The sequence below is a fragment of the Papio anubis genome, chromosome 6 (genome assembly GCF_008728515.1).
Source record: "Papio anubis isolate 15944 chromosome 6, Panubis1.0, whole genome shotgun sequence".
NCBI classification, from domain to species: Eukaryota; Metazoa; Chordata; class Mammalia; order Primates; family Cercopithecidae; genus Papio; species Papio anubis.
Window position 1 is genome coordinate 40,583,598 of NC_044981.1, and position 22,568 is coordinate 40,606,165.

Sequence of the window (22,568 nt, forward strand, 5' to 3'; positions counted from 1 at the left end):
GTATGTGTCACATGTCGGGGGCTGTGTGATGTGGACAGGAGCATTCTTAGGTGCAAATTTGGGGTATCCCTTGGAATTTAAATTTTACCAAATTTAAAACCGTAAGAATCACCATATCTGTTTTTAGGGAGTACCTCCTAGGTCCCCAGTAAGGGAAAACAAGCAAACACAGCTCCTTCAAGAGATTTATAATCCTACTAGCAAGATAAGGATGGGATGTTTTGCCAGGTGTGGTGGTAAATGCCTGTAATCCCCAGTACTCAGGAGGCTGAGGTGGGAGGATCGCTTGAGCCGAGGGGTTCAAGACAAGCCCAGGCAACACAGTGAAACCCCTCTTCAAAAAGGAAAAAGGGGGCTGGGAGCGGTGGCTCATGCCTGTAATCCCAGCACTTTTGGAGGCCGAGGTGGGCAGATCACCTGAGGTCAGGAGTTCGAGACCAGCCCGGCCAACGTGGTGAAACCTCACCTCCACTAAAAATACAAAAATTAGCTGGATATGGTGGCAGGCGCCTGTAATCCCAGCTACTTGGGAGGCTGAGGCAGGAGAATTGCTTGAACCCGGGAGGCAGAGGTTGCAGTGAGCCGAGATCACACCACTGCCCTCCAGCCAGGACAACAGAGTGAGACCCTGTCTCAAAAAAATAAACAAATAAATAAAAAGAAAAAAAGGGTGGAATATTTAGATGACAATGTAGATCTGAATCTGAATGCACGTGCATGCATTCACTCTGGGAAGGTTTGGTGTTGGCCAAAACGTGAAAGAGGGTGGGTGGTTCTGTAGAAAATCCTCATTTCTTGAGAAGAAATCCATATTTTTTCAGAAGAGCCTGCACAAGTCCCTCATACTTCCCCTCCTTGGTGACATATGGTGCTCCATGGCTCCCCACAGATCTGCGACTCATTGCTCATTGCAAATAATCTATCCCTGGTCTAACCTAAATCCCTCTTGCTGCAGTGACACCTGATACCAGTTGGGAAGTGGGACAGTCTGTTATAGGTGGGCCCCATCCGCATCTTTGCACGTCTCAACTTTAAGAATACCCAACTCAGGCTGGGCGCGGTGGCTCACGCCTGTAATCCCAGCACTTTGGGAGGCCGAGGTGGGCGAATCACAAGGTCAGGAGATCGAGACCATCCTGGCTAACACGGTGAAACCCCGTCTCTACTAAAAGACAAAAAAATTAGCCAGGTGTGGTCACGGGTGCCTGTGGTCCCAGCTGCTCTGGAGGTTGAGGCAGGAGAATGGTGTGCACCTGGGAGGCAGAGCTTGCAGTGAGCCAAGATCACGCCACTGCACTCCAGCTTGGGCTACAGAGCGAGAATCCGTCTCAGAAAAACAAAACAAAACAAAACAACAGCAACGAAAAACCCAACTCAGAGATCTATCTCTACCTGTCCAAGGCAGGTTTTCTTGGTTCTGTCCCTGAATTACAGCTACCTGGTTGCTGCAGGAACCTGGGGAGACACAGAGGCTAGAGCAATTGTGACCATTTTTTCTTTTTCTTTTTTTTTTTTTTTTTTTGAGACGGAGTCTCGTGCTGTGTCACCCAGGCTGGAGTGCAGTGGCATGATCTCGGCTCACTGCAAGCTCCGCCTCCCAGGTTCACGCCATTCTCCCGCCTCAGCCTCCGAGTAGCTGGGACTACAGGCGCCCGCCACCACGCCCGGCTAGTTTTTTGTATTTTTAGTAGAGACGGGGTTTCACCATGTTAGCCAGGATGGTCTCGATCTCCTGACCTCGTGATCCACCCGCCTCGGCCTCCCAAAGTGCTGGGATTACAGGCTTGAGCCACCGCGCCCGGCTGACCATTTTTTCAAAGATGCTCTTTCTTCTGGGCTTTGAGTCTTCACTTCAGCTGGGTGTGGGGGAGGTGTGTGGAGTAAATGAAAATTCAGGAAAGGAAGCCAGGCATGGTGGCTTAACGCCTGTAATCCCAGCACTTTGGGATGGGTGCTGAGGTGGGTGGATCACTTGAGCACAGAAATTTGTGACCAGCCTGCCCAACATGGTAAAACCCTGTCTTTACAAAAAAAATTGAAAAATTAGCTGGCCTTGGTGGTGTGCACCTGTGGTCCCAGCTACTCAGGAGGCTGAGGTGGGAAGATCGCTTGAGCCTGGGGGTGGAGGTTGCAATGAGCCAAGATTGCGCCACTGCACTCCAGCCTGGGTAACAGAGCCAGATCCTGTCTCCAATAAATAAATACATAAATACATTCAGGAGTGGGAGAGAGAAAATGAGGGGAAAAATAAGTAAAATACCAAGTCAGAGAGTGCCCCACTGGGCGGACGACGGGGTGCATTTTGCTCATGTCCTGTCCACCACTTGGACCTCCCCAGACAAGGAAGTCAGCCAGGGACTGAGCAACAGACATGGAAGGAAGGTAGAGGTAGAGGTCGTTCTGTCTGAACGTTGGTTCAGACAGAAAGAAAAAGGGAGTTGACATTTCTGCTCCTTTGGCTGGCTGCCTGTCGGGAAATCCTGAAGGTCAGAGTTGGGAAGGTGTCTGCATGTAATTAGGACATCCCTCAATGTCATGCACATACCTTCTTCATAATTTGGGGCATATGTGTTGTACCTGGATACACACACACACACACACACACACACACACACACACACATACATATATTTTTTGAGATGGAGTTTCACTCTTGTTGCCCAAGCTGGAGTGCAGTGGCACTCCAGCAATGGGGTGATCTTGGCTCACCGCTACCTCCGCCTCAAGGGTTCAAGTGATTTTCCTGCCTCAGCCTCCCAAGTAGCTGGGATTAGAGGTGCATGCCACCACACCTGGCTCATTTTGTAGCTTTAGTAGAGACGGGGTTTCACCAAGTTGGTCAGGCTGGTCTCAAACTCCTGACCTCAGGTGATCCGCCCACCTCGTCCTCCAAAGTGCTGGGATTATAGGCATGAGCCACCCCACCTGGCCTGCTTGCTTTGCTTTGCTTTGCTTTTCTCTTTCTTTCTTTCTGTCTTTCCCTCCCTCCCTCCCTCCCTTCCTTCCTTCCTTTTCTCTTTTTCTTTCTTTCTTTTTTTTGATGGAATTTCATACTTGTTACCCAGGCTGGAGTGCAATAGCGCGATTTTGGCTCACTGCAACCTCCAGCTCCCGGGTTCAAGTGATTTTCCTGCCTCGGCCTCACAAGTAGCTGGGATTACAGGCACCTGCCGCCGCACCCAGCTCATTTTTTTTTTTTTTTGTATTTTTAGTAGAGACGGGGTTTCACCATGTTGGTCAGGCTGGTCTTGAACTCCTCACCTCAGGTGATCCACCCACCTCGGCCTCCCAAAGTCCTGGGATTACGGGTGTGAGCTGCTGTGCCTGGCCAATGTTTTTCTAATCATTTTTTACCAAATTGGTGTCTAAAGGAAATTTTATATGAATATCATATGAAATAGCACGCTATGAAGTCGCAGGTTTAATAGGTTAGTTTTATTTTTTATACACCAACATAACAACCTATCTATTCAAGATAAAGCAAATGTTTTTCCAGGTCTCACTTTAAACTGTCTTATAGGAGTAACAGTGACCCAGGACGCTAGTTTTCAGTTTGCTTTTTTCAGAGGTGCCTCCAGTTCCAGAGGGTACTCAGACCCCCTTTCAACCAGAGAGACTCCCTTTTAATCTAGTTTCTATACTGGAGTTACACATAAGAGTTTATATAACAAAAAATAATTCCACATCTAAAAATATAATAATCCAAAACTGCTTGCCTAGTCCGACCTGCTCACCGTGCCGCTGAGACATAACTGAGGTTAGGGAGGAGAAGTGGCTGTCTTGGGTCACACAGCCATTAGAAGCAAAGTCCGGCCCATGAACCCCAGTCAGCAGGCCCCCAATTCTCGCCAGAGATAGACAGAAGTTTTCTCCATCCTTTAAAGAGAGACATTCAGCTTATGGCTGGGAGTTGTGGAAGGTCCATAGCGGGGGATGTGGATGGAAAGGGAGGATTGTTGGGGGAATGGTGGGTTGGCAGCACGGGGTCCAGGAGCAGCGCCCAGGCAGAGCTGAAACAGCCCCTTTAAGCACAGCCGACCCTTCCAAAGGCAGAAAGACCACAGCCTGCAGCGTATTTGCTACCATTTTTCCTGTTGCCACCACTGGTGAGGATGCCTTGGGGAGAAGGAGGCCAGGGTCCTCCCCATTAACGCCCCTCAGCATCCTGGAAGTTAGAGAATTATCGCCGCCCCCTGCTTCCCAACACTCCTGCCTTTTCTTCAGTCTCAACACCCTACCACCCCTGCCTCCTACCAGTCTTTGTGTTCTCATTTCTGATTTGGTCTGTGGGACCCTCACCCCTCAGTTGGCTCCTGCTTCCAACTGAGAACACCTAGAAACCGTGGGAGCCCCACAACCACCAAGCCAAGGCATAGTTCTCCCGGGAACAGCTGAACGGGAAAAGTAACCCAGTTCCCTTCACCATCCCAGGGAATCCTCCAAAATGGACTATGCCCTGTTGGCCACTTCAGACCCAGCAGCCCGTCCCCATCCCCACTCAGCCCTGCACAGGGGGTGCCAGGAAGTCCACACCAGGGGACGAGCAGGCTGAGCCAGGGACCCTTCCACTACCCTGGAAACCTGGGTGAGCCTGGAGTCATGCAGGGGCCCCAGACCCCTCAGAACATGGCACTTTTCCGTCTCTGCTGAGCGAGCCAGCTGCTGGGATTCATGTCCATCTGCAGCATCTTCATCACCCATTTGTCCCGACGGGCACCTTCAACAAACTCGTTCAGAGACAGCTGGCCTGAGCAAGGGGGAGGAGAGGCGGTCATGCAGAAGAAGGGGAGACCTGAGTCTGGGGGCAGGAGGGGAGACCTCACTCCCAGGATGCGCCTACACCTCTTATGCCAACTATCCTGCAGTCTCAGGCCCCAAGCTTGAGGCTTGTCAGGTGTCTGAATCTCCAGGAGTCTCCTGCCACCTTTAAGGGGCTTTCTAGGCTGGGTGCGGTGGCTCACGCCTGTAATCCCAGCACTCTGGGAGGCCGAGACGGTTGGATCATGAAGTCAGGAGATAGAGACCATCCTGGCTAACACGGTGAAACCCCGTCTCTACTAAAAATACAAATAAATTAGCTGAAGTGGTGGCTGACCTGTAGTCCCAATACTGGGAGGCTGAGGCAGGAGAATAAGCGTAGACCTGGGAGGCTTGCAGTAAGACCAAAGATCAGCGCCACTGCACTTCAGCCTGAAGCGTGGAAATGAGACTCCATCTCAAAAAAAAAAAAAGAAGTGGGGGCTTTCTTTGCAGATGAATTGATTTTTTGCACACGGTCCCACGGAAATGCTGGGTGGAGCTGAGAGATCTGGAGGGCTCGTGTGTGTATTCCAAGCCAGCTCTCACCCCACACAGCCTTGGGGCTGGGCACTGGGCTACAGGGAGGAGAGCCCAAGCAGCCTGAATGGAGGCCTACCCTATGCCTGCTCTTAAACACATTATCCCATTCATTCCTCTCAACCACTATTATTATCCCCATTTTCCAGATGAGGAAATTGAGACCAGGACGAGAAACTCAATATATCACCCCCTGCCTGACTCCAAAGTTCCAATTCTTTCTATTCTGCATACTTGGCCTCCATCGGCAACTCCTATAGGACTTTTAGTCGCTCCTACAAACACGTGCTCATGAGTCCCTTTGTTAGTTCATGTCATCTTCTCCACAGCCTTCTCATAGATGAGGACCCCAGGGTTGGAAGGTGGAGGGTCTTGCCCAAGGATGTGAGGCCAGAAAGTGGCAGTGATGCAGAGTGGGCAGCACCCCCTACACATCTCTGCCCCTCTTACCATCTCCATTCTCATCCACCAGGAGGAAGATCCTGTCTACGACCTCCTCGGGCGTGAGCAGTTGGCCTTGCTCAGTTTGTAGCTCTCGCCGGCAGGCTTTCTTCAGCTGGTAAATTCCCTGCCAAAGAAAACTCAGTTGCATTGATGGGAGACCCTGCAAGCTCACCCTCACCCCCGTGACCCATATCCCTCAGCGCCACTTCCCCAGTGCTGGCTTCCCAGGCTGTGCGTCTTAGGATCACGTAATCTGGATCCAGATCAAAACTGACCTGTCCTAAGGCGGTGCTCTCAGAATCCCACTGGCCTAATTCCAGCTGAGTTCCCGGCCTCACACCCCACCTGACCCCAACACCATTTGCATTTCCACTGTGAGCCGCAAAGCCCAAATCCAAAACCTCTAATGAGGGAGGTTTAAGTCACCATGAGTCTAAATCGCATTCTACACAGGAAGAAATAGAGATGCAGAGAAGAAAATTCAGTGTATCTATATATGTGTGTGTCTGTACATGTGTAAAACAGAAAGATGGGGATACACATGTTCCCTCCTCATGGACGGGAGGGAAAAACCCAGGTTTCTCCTTTTCCCTGTTTCCTCTCGTGGTGAAACTATGTTTGTGAAAGCATCATGTAGGCCAGGCGCTGTGGCTCACGCCTGTAACCCCAGCACTTTGAGAGGCCAAGGCAGGCCATCATTTGAGGTCAGGAGTTCAAGACCAGCCTGGCCAACATGGTGAAATCCTGTCTCTACTAAAAATACAAAAACTAGCCAGGCACAGTGGTGGGCGCCTGTAATCCCAGCTACTCAGGAGGCTGAGGCAGGAGAATTGCTTGAACCCAGGAGGTAGAGGTTGCAGTAAGCTGAGATTGTGCCACTGAACTCCAGCCTGGGCAACAAAATGAGACTCTGTCTCAAAAAAAAAAAAAAAAAAAAAAAAAGAAAGCACTATGTAAATGCGGAAGAGATGGACACATATGACGGTCTTCCTTAGCTCCCAGGCTGGCGCTCCCTGAGGACAGAAGCTGTGTCTTATGCACCTCTATGGCCTCACTGTCCAGCCCAGTGCCCAGCACAAAGTAGGCCTCATCGACGTGTCTTGGGAGACTGAGGGGTTAAATCCAGCTCCAGCACTTTCTAGGTAGACTAATTTGGGCAGATTACAGAATCTCTATGAAGCAACTTCTTGCTCTGTGAAATATGGCTAACGATGGTCTGGCTAACGCAGGGAACACGCCAGAGTCTAGAATGCACTAGGCACTTCTTTTCTTCTTTAATGATTCTTGCTAATAGAGAGTGATTGTTAGTCTTTTAAAAGAAATAACTTCTGATCTTGACTTTTTCTCATGCATTTGTGTTTTCTATTTTATTGATTTCTGCTGTTTATTTTCTTTCTTCTACTATTTTTGGATTTAATTTTATTTATTGATTTGTTTATTTTGAGATGGAGTCTCGCTCTGTCGCCCAGGCTGGAGTGCAGTGGCGCCATCTCGGCTCACTGCAAGCTCCACCTCCCAGGTTCAAGCGATTCTCCTGCCTCAGCCTTCGCAGTAGCTGGAACTACAGGCACCTGCCACCACGCCTGGCTAGTTTTTTGTACTTTTAGTAGAGACTGGGTTTCACCATGTTAGCCAGAATGGTCTCGATCTCATGACCTTGTGATCTTCCCGCCTCGGCCTCCCAGGGTGCTAGTATTACAGGTGTGAGCCACCACTGCTCCCGGACAAGGGTTTATTTTACCTTTTTTTTTAAGACAGGTTTTCACTCTGTTGCTCAGGCTGGAGTGCAGTGGCACAATCACAGCTCACTGTAGCCTCGACCTCCCAGGCTCAGGCAATCCTCCCACCCCAGCCTTTGGAGTAGCTGGGACCAGGTGCATACCACCATGCCCAGTTAATTTTTTTTTGTATTTTTTGTAGAGATGGGGTCTTACTATGTTGCCCAGGCTGATCTTGAACTCCTGGGCTCAAGTGATCCACTCACCTCAGCCTCTTAAAGTGCTGGGATTACATGTGTGAGTCCCTCCACCTGGCCTTAATTTACTCTTCATTTTTTCTAATTTCCTGAGATGGCCTCTTAGATCATTGATTTTCTAATATATAAAGTCTTATTTTCTAATATAGTATGCATTTTCTAATTGTTTCCTAATATATATTTTCTTTTTTTTTTGAGACAGGGTCTTACTTTGTTGCCCCAGCTGGAACGCAGTGGCATGATCATAGCTTACTGCAGCCTCCAACTCCTGGCTCAAGCAATTCTCCCAGCTCAGTCTCCTAAGTAGCTAGGACTACAGGCATGTACCTCCAAGCCTGGATAATTTTTAAACTTTTTGTAGAGATGGGGTCTCACTTTGTTTTCCAGGTTGGTCTTGAACCTCCGGGCTCAAGCAATCCTCCCACCTCAGCCTCCCAAAGTACTGAGATTACAGGAATGAGCCACTGCATCCAGCCTCTATTTCCTAATGTATGCATTTTAAGTCTTATTTTCTAATATGTACATTTTAAATCTATAAATTTTTCTGCAGGTTCAGCTTTAGCTGCATTCCACAAGTTGTAGTATATCATGCTTGCGTTATTTTTCAATTTAAGACACGTGTGTGTGTGTGTGTATGTGTTTGTGTGTGTGAGAGAGAGAGAGAGAGAGAGAGAGAAAGGGAAAGTATTTCTTTGATCCACGGAGTATGTGGAAGTCTACTGCCTAATTTCCACAGATGGGGATTTTCTAATAATCTTTTTGTGATTGATTTCTAGCTTAATTCCACTAGAAAGTACACACTCAGAACGAGAACACAGGAAACACACTCAGAATGATTTCAAGGCCTCTTCTTCAGTCCCCGCTGGCCACTTGCAGCCAACCCTCAGAGCTCTAGCAGTGCTCAAGTGCCCAGGCTGCTGGCCCATGGGCAGAGACACTAACCTCCACAATGTTGAGTAGCTCCAGGCGGTCGATGCAGCCATTGCCGTCCTTATCATAAATCTTGAAGGTCCACTTCAGCTTGTGCTCCAGGGTGCCTCTCAGCACGAGATTCAGGGCTGCCACGTACTCCAGGAAGTCAATGGTGTTGTCCTGCATTAGATGTGGATGCTGCTGAGGGCACAGCCCACCTCCCCAGAGCATATGCCATTCATCCCAGCAAACACAGGGCTTCTCCTCCTCATTTTAATCCATGTGGCCTCTGCATCTTTTTTTTTTTTTGAGGCCGGAGTCATCTATCCTTAGGCTGGAGTGCCGTATGGCGGATCTTTCCAGGCTCACTTGCCATCCGCCTCGGGTTTACAGCCATTCTCCTGCCTCAGCCTCCCAGTGGCTGGGACTACATTTAGGCTGGGACTACCATAGCCTGCCACTTTCATCCCGGCTAGTTTTTGCGTATTTTTTTTAGTAGAGGCAGGGGTTTTTACTTGGTGTTAGCCAGGATAGTCTTGATCTCTGACCTCTCGTGATGCCCGTCTGCGGCCTCCCAAAGTCTTTGGGATTACAGGCTTGGGCCACGTATGGCCGGCCTCTGCAGCATCTTTGGCTCCAAGCCTTTCTCTTGGGGTAGAGAACATTCTATTATCTATCTATCTGTCTATTTATCTATCTATATCTATCATCTGTATCACATTATCTGTCTGTCCGTCTATCTATCTATCTATCTATCTATCTATCTATCTATCTATCTATCTATCTCTCTCTCTCTCTATCAATCATCTGTCTCTTTATTTTTAGAAACAGGGTCTCACTACATTACCCGGGCTGGCCTCAAACTCTTGGGCTCAAGTGATCCTCCCTTCTTGGCCTCCCAAAATGTTTGGATTACAGGCATGAGCCACCACACCCAGCCTAGAGAACATTCTCTCTTCTCATTTTCTATGATCACCCAAGCCTACCCATCCTTCAAGGCTGAGCTCAACGGTCTCCTCCTCCAGGAAGTCTTCGTTCTCTGATCTATTCAGCCATAGTGCTCTCTCCCTCCCCATTCTAACATCCTCAGCATCTACTGCTTATTCTACACAGCTTGGGACTTTCTCTGGCATTGTCACTTAACTGTTTCCTAAATATGTCTCATTCTCTAACCACGTTATATGCTCCTGGGGAAAAGAGAGGGGTTGACATTGCTTGGGTTTCTCCTCCGTGCCTAGCACAGTGCCACTTACGGCCAGAGCTGGAAGCCAATAGATATTCATGAATCAATTAGTCAATGATGGACTTGATCTGAATTTGGGACTAAGACAGTTTTGAAGGAGATTAGAAAGCAGAGCCCATGTTGAAATTTTCCTCTGCATTCTCATTCACCCCAAGTCAGAGAGAGGCAGACGGGCAGTGTCTCCAGCCCTACCCACTTCTAAGTTCTGGTGTACATTACACCGAACAACAGGCCTGTGACTCCAGCCCATCCAGGAAGGGTGGGGGAGCACAGAGCTCAGATGCTAACTGGGCAGAGGAAGGGAGAGAGGCACAGTCTACTTCTAAGGTGACTCTCACCAAGAAACAACAGAAACTTCTTGTAACAGAAATGCGGCAGCAATAACGATTTCTAAAGCCGTAAACAAGTAAGAGGATATATTCTTGCTTTCTTCTCCAAATGTGTTTGGGGTGACAGGCTGCTGCTGGTGGTGGCTGCAGTGGATTAGCTGTGCCAGTGTCTCACTTACAGGTGCTCACTTATTCCAGGGTTGGGACCTCCACTCTCCAAACAAAAAAATCTGAGCCATCAGATCCCCCAGGAGTGCCTGTCATTCACATGACTTTGTTATCGGAAATGATACCGATGGCCCAGAGCAGAGCACTTCTGTCCCACTGGGTCAGGACACTCAGGAGCCCCAGCCCCAGATCAAGGAGTGCCTGGGTGAGCAAGGTTTGAGCAACAGGAGATATGGCAGAAAATGAGGGAAACAGCAAGAAGCCTAAGGAAAAGCTAAGAAGAAAACAAAACGAGCTTACCTTAGTACCTGAAGTGTTCTATTCATATCTTTTATATAATTCCTATAAATATATGGTCTCTGTACTCCCCGTCATATACTTACCTAATTGAGGTCAGATTATATTTATAATTTTGTTTCCTTCATTTTCATGTAACATTTTCTCATGTCTTTAAAAATTATTTAAAATGTCAACTTCCATTTTTTTTTTTTTTTTGGTGGGGAGGCGGTACTGAACATTCCCTTTGTTGAACATATTTCTAATATTTTCCATTACACAATGAACATTTTTTTCGCATGTATACCTTTTCTTACATCTCTGGTATTTTTTTTTTTAGGGTAGACACTTGGCAGTGGTTGTCAGTTCTTTAAAAGGCTATTTTCTTGAGTCGTTGTTATTTATTAAGCTTACCACAAAGCAAACTTGCATTTCTTATTTAATGAGGATGATTTATTATCCCCATTTTATGGATGAGGAGTCTGGGACCCAGAGGTTCCCAGGCCACCCAGCCAGCAAGTGGCAGAGCTTTTCCAGGCACACATCTCCTCCAGTTCATCAAGTCGGAAAAACTTGCAGTCTCCACTTAAGATCTATTTCTGTCCAGCAAATGAGCTTAGTGCTTGGGGATGCCAAGAGAAGAAAAACAAAAACAAAAAACCTGAAACCACCACAAATCCCCACGCTCTAGATCTCCAGTCTTCCTCATTCTTTGTCCCAAAACTTCTGTTCCTGCAACATCCTCTCAACATGATTCAGTTTCCATGACTCCTTGCCTTATATGAGACATAGTCCAGAGTGATCTCTAGACAAGTGATCTCATCTGAGAGGTTACTGGAAACCCCAGGACCATTTCTGGGAAACTTCCAGCTGGGACTAATCTCATCTGCTGTGCATGGGACCTTGTCAGCTCCAATTACCCACAGAGGCCTGAGAGTGATGGAAATGGCTCTGTCTACTCAGGAATAGGATGGGCGTGTCACCGGCTCTGTGGGATTATCTGCCCTGTTTCTCCTTGAATTGGCCACATTTGTGCACCAGCCCTGACCCCAATGCATCTTATACAAGAATCCCAAATGACATTTGATCTTGACCCTCCCCTTTCTTCCATTCTAGGCGGTCATAGGGCAACCACCAGAGTTGCAAGGGAGAGTGGCGGAGATGAGGTGTTCCTACCCCTTTGTCTCCACCAAACCAGTTTCCATCACCTCAGATTTTCACATGTGAACCAGATCCATAAACTCTTTTGATTTGATTTGCTTTAGAAATCTCAGACCGATTGTTCAGAAATGACACTCCTCGATATAAAGGGGAATGGAGTCAGGTGTAGGTTTGGAGACAAAGATTAAGTGGGAAAGAAGACTCAGTCCCTGAGAGAGGAACTTACAAACACGTTCTAGGGAGGCTCTTCCTTACAGTGGAATGCCAACTAGTAAATAGAGAAGGGGTGGTGGGGTTAGAAAATTATCAACAGATGCCAAAGCCAGTAGAAAATTTGACTGAACAATAGGATATTTACTTAGTCTTAAGGTATATCCCTACGAGATGCTTATTAATTACAAAGAAAAAAAAATAGTAACTTTACAGTGTTGAAACATGGCAGATACCACCTTAACCAAGTGATCAAAGTTAACTGTGCCAGTGATGGGACAAACTGACATCTTATGCCTGATGATATGATGCACCGAGGACACAACAGCACATCAGTGGCAATTCTGCCAATTCAGGCAAACACCAATTGTGGGGTGTCCTACCACATAATTCAGCCAGGCATGGAGGTGCGCAGTCTTCAAAAATGTCACAGCCAAATAAAAAAGAAAAGCTGAGATTAAAGGTTCCAAGTTAAAGAAGACTAAGGAGGATACAACAAGGAAATGCAATGTGTGATCACACCAAACAACAACAACAACAACAAACAAACAAAGGAAAAGGAAGGCCGGGTGCAGTGGCTCATGCCTGTAATCCCAACACTTTGGGAGACTGAGGCTGGCGGATCATGAAGTCAAGAGATGGAGACCATCCTGGCTAACATGGTGAAACCCCGTCTCTACTAAAAATACAAAAATTAGCTGGGCATGGTGGCACTCGCCTGTAGTTCCAGCTACTGGAGAGGCTGAGGCAGGAGAATCGCTTGAACCTGGGAGGTGGAGGTTGCAGTGAGCTGAGATCACACTCCTGCACTCTATCTCAAAAAAAAAAAAAAAGAAAAGAAAGAAAAAGGAGAAAAAAGAAAAGCTGACCCGGAGTGCAGTGGCTCATGCCTGTAATCCCAGCACTCTGGGAGGCCGAGGTGGGCGGATCACTTCAGGTCGGGAGTTTGACACCAGCCTGGTTAACATGGTGAAATCCTGTTTCTACTAAAAATACAAAAATTAGCCGAGCAGGGGTGCTTGCCACCTATAATCCCCTGCTTCTCGGGAGGATGAGAGGCCACGAGAATGCGGCAGATCGAGTGGAGATTGCAGTGAGCTGAGATCGTGCCACTGGACTTCAGCCTGGGCAACATGGCAAGACTCTGTTTCTACCAAAATAAATAAGTAAATAATACAAAAATTAGCAGGCATGGTGGTGCACATCTGTAATCCCAGCTACTTGAGAGGTTGAGGTGGGAGGATCCCTTGAGCCTTGGAAATCAGAGGCTGCAAAGAGCTGAGATCATGCCACTGTACTATAGCCTGGGTGACAGAGTGAGACCCTGTCTCAAAAACCAAAAAGAAAAAGAAAATACACACTGAACTACTTAGGGATAAATAGGCATGATATCTGTAAGTTTCTCTTAAAAAAAGTATATGTATATATTCTGCATATGTATAAATTATGTATCATGTATATGTATATATACTTATAGGATACATTATATATATGTATGTATACAGAGAGAGGCAGAATGATAAAGTAAATGAGATAAAATGTAAATAACTGGGGAAATTTGGATAAATTGCATATGGGAGTTACTTGTATCATTCTTGTAACTTTTCTGTAAATTTAGAATCATAGCAAAATTAAGAAATTATCCAAAAAGGAAAAAGCATTGATGAACATGATATGCCGATTTATAAGAAGAGATGAGGCATAAGGAGTACAACAATATGCCTAGGGGCTTAATCAGCCCTTTTCGATCTTGAATCATGATTGTATTGATTTTTAGATGAATCTGGGGAAGATTGATGGACTTAAATGAGTCTTATTATTTATGACCTGATATATTTACTTTACTTTTCTTAAGACGTTTTAAAAAATCATCAATTAGTTTAAAAACTCATCTTCTCTCTTTAAAAAATCTGCCTTCTAAGCAGGAGCACTTAAGACCTTGGGCAAATGGATTCATTTCCTTTTGCCCAGCTTTCTCATCATTTAATCTGGAATAACAAAAGTCTGCCCCTCCCACCCAGGGTTGCTGCTGACTCAGAGGAGACCGAGGAGAGGGGGAGTGCTAAGAAGCCCGAAACTGGCTCTGTGCCCTGTGGGGTGGTCGATGGGGTTCATCTCTGAGGAGGTTCTGTTGAATTGAAGATGCTGACCTCACCATCCTGTCCCGGGACAGGCACTGTGGGGATGTGCACTGACTGGTCCCAGGGGCAGGATGAGACCTGAAGTGGCATTCCCAGTGATTCAGCTTAGAAAGCTAAATTCTCCACGCACTGAGAAGTGGAGTACTGATGCTTTCTCCAGATTAAATAGGTATTTGAGGCAAATCCAGTGGTTTGCAGGATTGCCAGGGCACTGAACTGGATAACCTTAAATAATCAAGGGGTTTTTAAACTGAATTGAAATTTAAAATTCAATCCCCAGGTGCATTTACAAGATGTGTTATCTTCTTAGCACAACTGGTGACACTGGGGGGCTTAGAGAAACTCTGGTCTGAATGATTTCATGAAACCTTCCTGGACTTTAAGAGCTGAAAGGGGCTTTTGCAGTCATCCTCCCAGTCTCCCAACCCATGCAGGAGCCTCCTCCAGCATTCTTGACAGGGAGAATCTGACCAGTCTCAGTTCGAAGAACCCCAACGAGAGGGAGCTCATAGCCCATGCTAAGATACCTCATCCCATTTGGAACATCTCTTTTGCTCCTAGTGTTTAGAGTGACAGGGTCTCTGGCAGATGTGAAAACCCAGTCATTGGCTGCAGAGTCTTGGCCAGAAGTACACAAAGAGAGGACCTGGACTGTCTGCCAGTCCCCCTTCAGCTCTCAAGAAGAGGACACAGGGAGCATCAGCCGACAGCTGAGAGATAGAGGGAGGGAAGGAGAGACAGATAATATGGAAAGGGACAAAAGAGAAGAGACAGAAGGGTTTGGGGAGTGACACAGAAAAGGTAACGAGAGATGGAGTGGAAAGAAGAGTAGAGAAAGAGCCGGAGTGGGGAACTGGGAGCGCTCCCTGAGGACACTCGTGGAGGAAGGCGCCAGGTGGACTGGCCACCGTTCCTTCCCTTCAGGGTGCCTTACCCCATTCTTGTCGAAGGCTCGGAACATGCCCTCTACGTACTGGGAGGCCTCCTCATCGTCTGTGACCTTGAAGAAGCGTTTAAACTCATGCATAAAGAGTGTGCCGCTGGGGCACTCCATCACGAACTTCTTGTACCACTCCTGGAGCTCTGCCACATCTATCTCGCCAGCTGCCTCTGCCTCCTCCCAGCTAAACTCCTGCCCCATGCTGGCCCTGAGGAGCGTCAGGGAGCAAGGGTCTGTGTCTCCTCCCTGGCTTCTGCTGATGGATCTCTCCAGCTAGGGCCCTCTTCCTTCCTTTCCAGGAGGCCTGATCAGCCTCTCCATCATCTCCTGGGTGACTGAACATGATCGTCAGTGCAGGGGGCAGGTGGCAAGGGAGGTGGGCCCAGGTCAGCTAAGCCATCCTAAGACTATTAGAAGATTCCCCGGGCAGCCGGGCGCAGTGGCTCATGCCTGTAATCCCAGCACTTTGGGAGGCTGAGGTAGGTGGATCACGAGATCCCAAGAGGCGGAGGAGCCAGGCCGCCGAGATTGCGCCACTGCACTCCAGCCTGGGGGACAGAGTAAGACTCCATCTCAAAAAAAAAAAAAAGGAGATTACCCTGGAAGTTCTGACCTCCAGTCTAAGCTCCTCCAGTCTCACCCCCTCCCTTAGCCTTGTTAACAAAGCAGCCAAGCTGGCCCAGGCAGACTCTAAAGAGGTAGAAGGGGAAGAAATTGAGAGGTAAGCAGAGGGATGCAGAGTGAAGAAAGAGTCGGGGTGCCAGGCTGGGATCCTCCCATCTCACTCCATGTCTCTTTAGCTGGGCCCCACATTGCTCCAGGGAGGCCCATCTTGGAGACAGGAGACTCAAGCCCAGAGAGGAAGTGACATCAAGTCCTAATCTGTAAAACAGAATCCGCTGGTGATCTGAGACTCGCCCCTCAGATGGTCTAGTGAAAAGAGGCAGAATCGATGATGGGAAGGGCTCTAGGTGAGCAACTCTCTTTCCAGGCTAACTCAGTTCCTGACACAGGATCTGAAGCTCCTTTCCAGATCACACCTTTGATCTTGGGAGCTTTTCACTTTCTGATTAAAAATACAAATACCTCCCTCCAACCCTTCACCCAAGACCTAGGGGTAATGCTTTTTTCACATTTCCTCCAAAATACTAACATGTGAGAAGGATCTGGGAGCATGGCCTAAAATATCTTTGAAGGCTCTTACTTTTACATTAAAGGCCATGTAAATTTGCTGTTGAACAGTTACATATTCATGCTTATTTTAATGTAACATAAAAATGACACCTCCAAGAAATCAAAAGACCTGAGACACACGTTTTTTTTTTTTTTTTTGCTTTTTAAAAAAAAAAAAAATATTTTTTGAGACAGGGTCTCACTCTGTCGCCCAGGCTGGAGTGCAGTGACGCGATCTTGGCTCACTGCAAGCTCCACCTCCAGGTTCAAGTGATTCTCATGCCTCAGCCTCCTGAGCAGCTGGGATTACAGGTGCCCACCACAACACCCAGGGTTTTTAAAAATTTTTTTTTTTTTTATTATACTTTAAGTTCTAGGGTACATGTGCATAACATGCAGGTTTGTTACATAGGTATACATGTGCCATGTCGGTTTGTTGCACCCAACGCCCAGCTAAATTTTGTATTTTTAGTAGAGACGGGGTTTCACCATGTTGGCCAGGCTGGTCTGAAACTCCTGACCTCAAGTGATCCACCCGCCTTGGTCTCCCAAAGTGCTGGGATTATAGGCGTGAGCCACTGCGCCCAACGACACTCATTTTTCTAGAAGACTTCAGAGGCAGCATTTCCAGTGAATCTGTCCTTAACCTACCCGTCCCTCACTGGGTGTTCAGCCTGAATTGTTTTGCACATCTCCAGGCCTGACCTCCTCTCTCACTGTTCTCTGCCTCCAGACGTCACTGAGCTCTGAAAGCTCTTTTAACTTTCTTGCTATTCCTGAAGGAGAAATGTGATTTCTTCTGTCATCCTTTCAAGTGGTAGTGGGTTTTTCTCCCCCACACACCTCAAGGTCTAGATAACAGGGCTAGTGTCCTCCTCTCTTCTCACTCTTGCCTCCAAATGGTCTTTTATTGTTTTTTTCCTAGAAAAGGCCAGTCCCTTTTTTTTTTTTTTTTTTTGACGGAGTCTCGCTCTGTAGCCCAGGCTGGAGTGCAGTGGCCGGATCTCAGCTCACTGCAAGCTCCGCCTCCCGGGTTCACGCCATTCTCCGGCCTCAGCCTCCCGAGTAGCTGGGACTACAGGCGCTGCCACCTCGCCCGGCTATTTTTTGTATTTCTTAGTAGAGATGGGGTTTCACCGTGTTAGCCAGGATGGTCTCGATCTCCTGACCTCGTGATCCGCCCATCTCGGCCTCCCAAAGTGCTGGGATTACAGGCTTGAGCCACCACGCCCGGCCAGGCCAGTCCCTTTGAAGCCACATCTGACTCCTTGCCACTATTTACTTCCCTCCTTGCTGTAATTCACTGTTGACTTCCCTGCTTGTCTCAAAGCATCATGTCAGTCATTTCAGTGACTCTGACATCCAAGTGGATAAACAGCCCATCCCACACACTGGCCTCAAAGGTCCTTGATCTCCCTTTTTTTTTGAGACAGAGCTTTTGCTCTTTTCACCCAGGCTGGAGTACAATGGCGTGACCTCGGCTCATTGCAACCTCCGCCTCCTGGGTTCAAGCAATTCTCCTGCCTCAGCCTTCCTAGTAACTGGGATTACAGGTACGCGCCACCACGCCTGGCCAATTTTTGTATTTTTAGTAGAGACGGGGTTTCACCATGTTGACCAGGCTGGTCTCGAACTCCTGACCTCAGATGATCTGCTTGCCTTGGTCTCCCAAAGTGCTGGGATTACAGGCATGAGCCACTGCGCCCAGCCCCAGTGAGAGTATGTGTGGGGGTTGCACTGCCCTCTTACTCTCTAATTGCTGGCAACCTGGCATGGTCCCACATGTGTGAGTCACCGTGTTTGGCCTGGTCCTTGGTCTCTTTAGTTCCAAAGAGCTTTTCTTCCACCTTACCTAGGACTTTCATTCACTTGTGGTCCCTGAGCCACAAGTGCAGCATCTGGGAGCTTGTTAGAAATGCAAAGTCTTAGGCCCCACCTCAGACCTACTGAATCAGGAACTGTGGGTTGGGGTCAGGAGTCTGTGTTTTAACAAGCCCCTCCAGGTGCTTCCAATGCATACTGAAGTTTGAGGATCACCACCCTAGGCCTTGCTGTCACCAATCTCTACTACCTCTGAAACATTCAAATGCTGCCTTCTCTTATCAGCACCCCACCCCTTCCATCTGTTACTCTAATACCTTCACTCCAATAATTCACTAATCTCATTGTGACTTCCAACCTGCTGATCTGTTTTTAACATCTGTCATCTTGCTCATCTCCTCACTCTCCTCCTTATTATCCTCATTCCATGGCCCAGCATTCTGTCCATTTTGACTTTTGTTCTCCTAATGCCTCACTTGGCCTGGCCCTGGTTAAGGCTGTACGCTAACTATGCAGTAACACCTTGCCTACAGTGGGGAGCCTGGACATCGCTGGGGGACATCACAAATCATGCTGGCTGCACACACTTCAGATCATGTCAGACAATCATACTACATATTCTTCCCGCCGAATTCCCTCTCCCTCCCTCTGAGATGACTATTCCATAGTGCTTCCTGCCCTCAAACCTTCCACTCACTCCCACACTGTCACGCACTTCACAGAGACAGACGAGGCAGTGACTCATCTTCCCACCAGTGTTTACCAACTTCTCTGTATCTGTGCCCATGTCCTCTGCCCCCTTCCAGTCTCAGTGGAAGCAGCGTGCCCTTCCCCTTGTCCCCGTCAATACTGCTACTTGTTTCCTAGATCCCATCTCTCTTTACCTACTCGAAAGCTTCATTCCCGCAGTTACTCCCTTTCTCTTCTGCAGCCTCCACTCATCCCTCTCTAATGGCATTCCTGTCGGCATTCAGATGTGCTGTAATATTGCCTTTATTAAAACAAGACAAAAGTCCCTCCTTGACCCCACATTCAGGGCTACATTATGATGTTCATGGGCCCCACGTTTTTGCCTTCATGGGTCATAATATAAATATTAAAAAAATATTAAATAAATAAATATTAATAATTATCACTGGTATAAAAAGGAACATAATCTAGACTGGGTGTTTCTTTTTAATTATGATTTTATTTTATTATTATTATTATTTTGAGACAGAGTCTTGCTCTGTCACCCAGGCTGGAGTGCAATGGCACGATCTCGGCTCACTGCAACCTCTGCCCTGCCGGGTTCAAGTGATTCTCCTGCCTCAGCCTCCCAAGTAGCTGGGATTACAGGTGTGCACCACCACGCCCGGCTAATTTTCTATTTTTAGTAGAGACAGGGTTTCACCATGTTGGTCAGGCTGGTCTTGAACTCCTGACCTCAAGTGATCCATCCACTATGGCCTCCCAAAGTGCTGGGATTACAGGCATGAGCCACCGCTCCTGGCTCTGATTTTATTTTAATTAACTAATGTATTTATCCTGAGATAGGGTCTCTGTCGCCCAGGCTGGAGTGTACTGGTGCTATCAGGGCTCACTATAGCCGCGACCTCCTGGGCTCAAGCAATCCTCCCGCCTCAGCCTCCTGAGTATATAGGACTGCAGTTGTGTGCCACCATGCTTGGTTAGTTTTTTGATATTTAGTAGAGACAAGGTCTCACTATGTTTCCCAGTCTTGAACTTCTGGGTTCAAGTGACCCTCATGCCTTGGCCTCCCAAGTGCTGGGATCATAGGCATGAGCCACCATGCTTGGCCTTTATTCTGGTTTTAAAAGAAATTTAAAATATTGGGCCCTAGGCACTGTGCCTACTGGGTAAGCTGACCTGTCCACATTCCCCCCAAGCTACTGTCCTAAATTTTGCTCCCTTTATAACAAAACCCCTTGTGGCAGATGTATTTTCAGAAAATGGCAGGACAATGGTTCTGGCTTCACTCATTCCTTCCATCAAAGGGAGGAATCTATTATATTTTTCTTCAACCTGGAGGAAACTTTCTCGCTGCCTTGTTGAAGATAACTGCAGAAATGACACAATGTGACTTCCAGGGCTAGGTCATCAAAAGTGATAGGTTTCCACCAGGCTTTCTCAGAACTTGCCCTTGGAACCCAGCCACCATGTTGTGAGGAAGCCCAGAGCACATGCAGGGGTTCTGGCTGAAAGCCAGTCTCAACCACCGGACATGGCTGAGTGAGCCTTCAGATGACTCCAGCCCCAGCTTTTGAGCTACCCCAGCTGATACCACATGGAGCAGACACTCTCCCTGCAGAGTCACTGTTTTAAGCTACTAAGTATTGTGTTTTTTGAGGTAGCAATAGATAACTGGGACATTCTCAAACCTATTTTGCATTCTCTCTCTTTTTTTTTTTTTATCTCTTATTCTCTCCTCAAGTTACTCCAACTGATGTTCATCCCCATCACTCCACAGAAATGGCTTTTATTGTGGTCACAAATTATCTACTTTTTTTACCTAACCTGCTGCAGATTCATTACAGTTCACCAAACTGAATTCTTTCTCCAAACACTCCAGGTTTCAGGGACCCACCCTCCTCTGATTTCACTCCAACCTCACTCATTGCTCATTTCCTTTGCTAGCACCTCTTGCTTTTAACCAAATCTCTAAAAGCTGGGAGCTTTCCAGGCTTGTCTTCAGTACTCTTCCCTTGTTCACCCACACTCTCTCCCTAGATGATCTCACTCATTCCCATGCCATTACACACCATTTACAGGCCAGCAGCTTCCAAATTTATATCTTCAGCTTGGACCTCTCCCAGGAACTCCGGATGCATGTATTCAACTGCCTACTGGACATCTATACTCAGATTGCAAACTTAGCAAGGCCAAAACCAAATTACTGATTTCCTTCCCAAGTCCCACCTTATCTCTTCTCCACCTCAGTCATGGCACTGCCATTTATGCTTAGGCGAAAACCCAGGAGTTATACTTGAATGCTCTTTCCTCTAGATTTCACTTCAATCTACTAGTAGGTCATTTAATCAGCTCTTCCTGCAAACTATATTCTAAATTAAACCACTTCTCCTCACTTCCATTCCCGACATTCTCGCCCAGACCAGCCTCATCTCATCTGGTCCACCACAGCAGATCCCTAACTGGTCTCCCTGCCCTCTCGTCACCCCTCTTTTACCCAGCAGCCACAGTAGCATACAGCAGATCCTGCCACTCTCCTGCTCAAAACCCTCCTTTACCTTTCCATTTGCTGAGAATAAAATCCACACTCCTCCTCATGCCTATGATGCGTTACATGCGTTACATGATCTAGCCCCTGCCTACTTCTGTCTTCATGGTCTTCTACACTGCAAACACACCGAACTCCTTATAGAATCAGTGTGTCTTTGCATGTATTTATGGTTCCTCCTACTTGGACTGCTTTTCCTCCAGATTTTTTTTTTTGAGACAGGAGTCTCGCTCTTGTTGCCCAGGCTGGAGTGCAATGGCACGACCTCGGCTCACTGCAACCTCCGCCTCCCGCGTTCAAGTGATTCTCCTGCCTCAGCCTCCCGAGTAGCTGGGATTACAGGCACCTGCCACCACGCCCGGCTAGTTTATATTTTCAGTAGAGATGGGGTTTCATCATGTTGGCCAGGCTGGTCTCGAACTCCTGACATCAGGTGATCCACCCATCTCAGCCTCCCAAAGTGCTGGGATTACAGGCATGAGCCACTGTGCCCGGCTTCTTCCTCCAGATGTTAACACCACTGCCTCCTTCTCAGCGTTCTCCTCTCCTCAGAGAGAACTTTCCCAACTCCCCCTCAGGTAGCCACTCAAGTAATTCTGATATTATTCCATTTTATTTTCTTCACAGTACTTAACTGCATTTGAAACTATCTTATTTTTTTCTCTACTTATCTGTCTCTCTCACTAGAGTCTACGATCTTTGAGGAGAGGGACTTCACTACATACATTCCAGAATTCCCAGCGTTTAGAACAGTGCTTGGCATGTACAGGAAACTCAAATACTTGTTGAGTAACTGAGCAAGGTCCTTGGCACATGGTCAATGCTGAATTAATGTGAGCTATTACTCCTTCATTTTTCAAGGCAATTCCTCTTTGACTCTGTTTAGTGTCTAGATTAGCAGGTATTTGTTGAGATAAAAATGATAATGGGATTTTAGAACTGGAAGAGGCCTTGAAGATTACGTAGCCCATTAATTTCCAATTACCCATCTCAACACACCTTAAGATAACACATGCCCATCAGCAGCCATGGCTCTGTAAGAGCAGCATCTCAACTGGCTTGGTGTGAAGGTGGTATTATTCCCATCCATCTCTCTTTTTTTTTTTTTAGACAGGGAGACTGGGTCTCCCTCTGTTACCCAGGCTGGAGTGCAGTGGCGCACTCTCGGCTCACTGCAACCTCCATCTCCTGGGTTCAAGC

General features: G+C 47.4%; 1 protein-coding gene across 1 annotated transcript; it reads right to left on the minus strand.

Moving 5' to 3' along the window:
* Positions 1 to 3,415: 3,415 nt before the first annotated feature.
* Positions 3,416 to 15,628, minus strand: GUCA1B (guanylate cyclase activator 1B). Its single transcript, XM_021937261.2, has 4 exons — positions 15,131 to 15,628; positions 8,699 to 8,848; positions 5,788 to 5,905; positions 3,416 to 4,747 (listed from the first exon to the last, which is right to left on the minus strand). The coding sequence occupies exons 1-4, from the start codon at positions 15,335 to 15,337 to the stop codon at positions 4,620 to 4,622; spliced, it is 603 nt and encodes a 200-aa protein (XP_021792953.2). The 5' UTR covers positions 15,338 to 15,628; the 3' UTR covers positions 3,416 to 4,619.
* Between the last annotated feature and the right edge of the window lie 6,940 nt (positions 15,629 to 22,568).

Coding starts and splice junctions, on each gene's coding strand:
- GUCA1B (XM_021937261.2), bottom strand. CDS start 15,337: ATGGGGCAGGAGTTTAGCTGGGAGGAGGCAGAGGCAGCTGGCGAGATA. Junction 8,849..15,130: donor GAGCCTTCGACAAGAATGGG/GTAAGGCACCCT, acceptor CATCTAATGCAG/GACAACACCATTGACTTCCT. Junction 5,906..8,698: donor AGCTACTCAACATTGTGGAG/GTTAGTGTCTCT, acceptor TTTCTTTGGCAG/GGAATTTACCAGCTGAAGAA.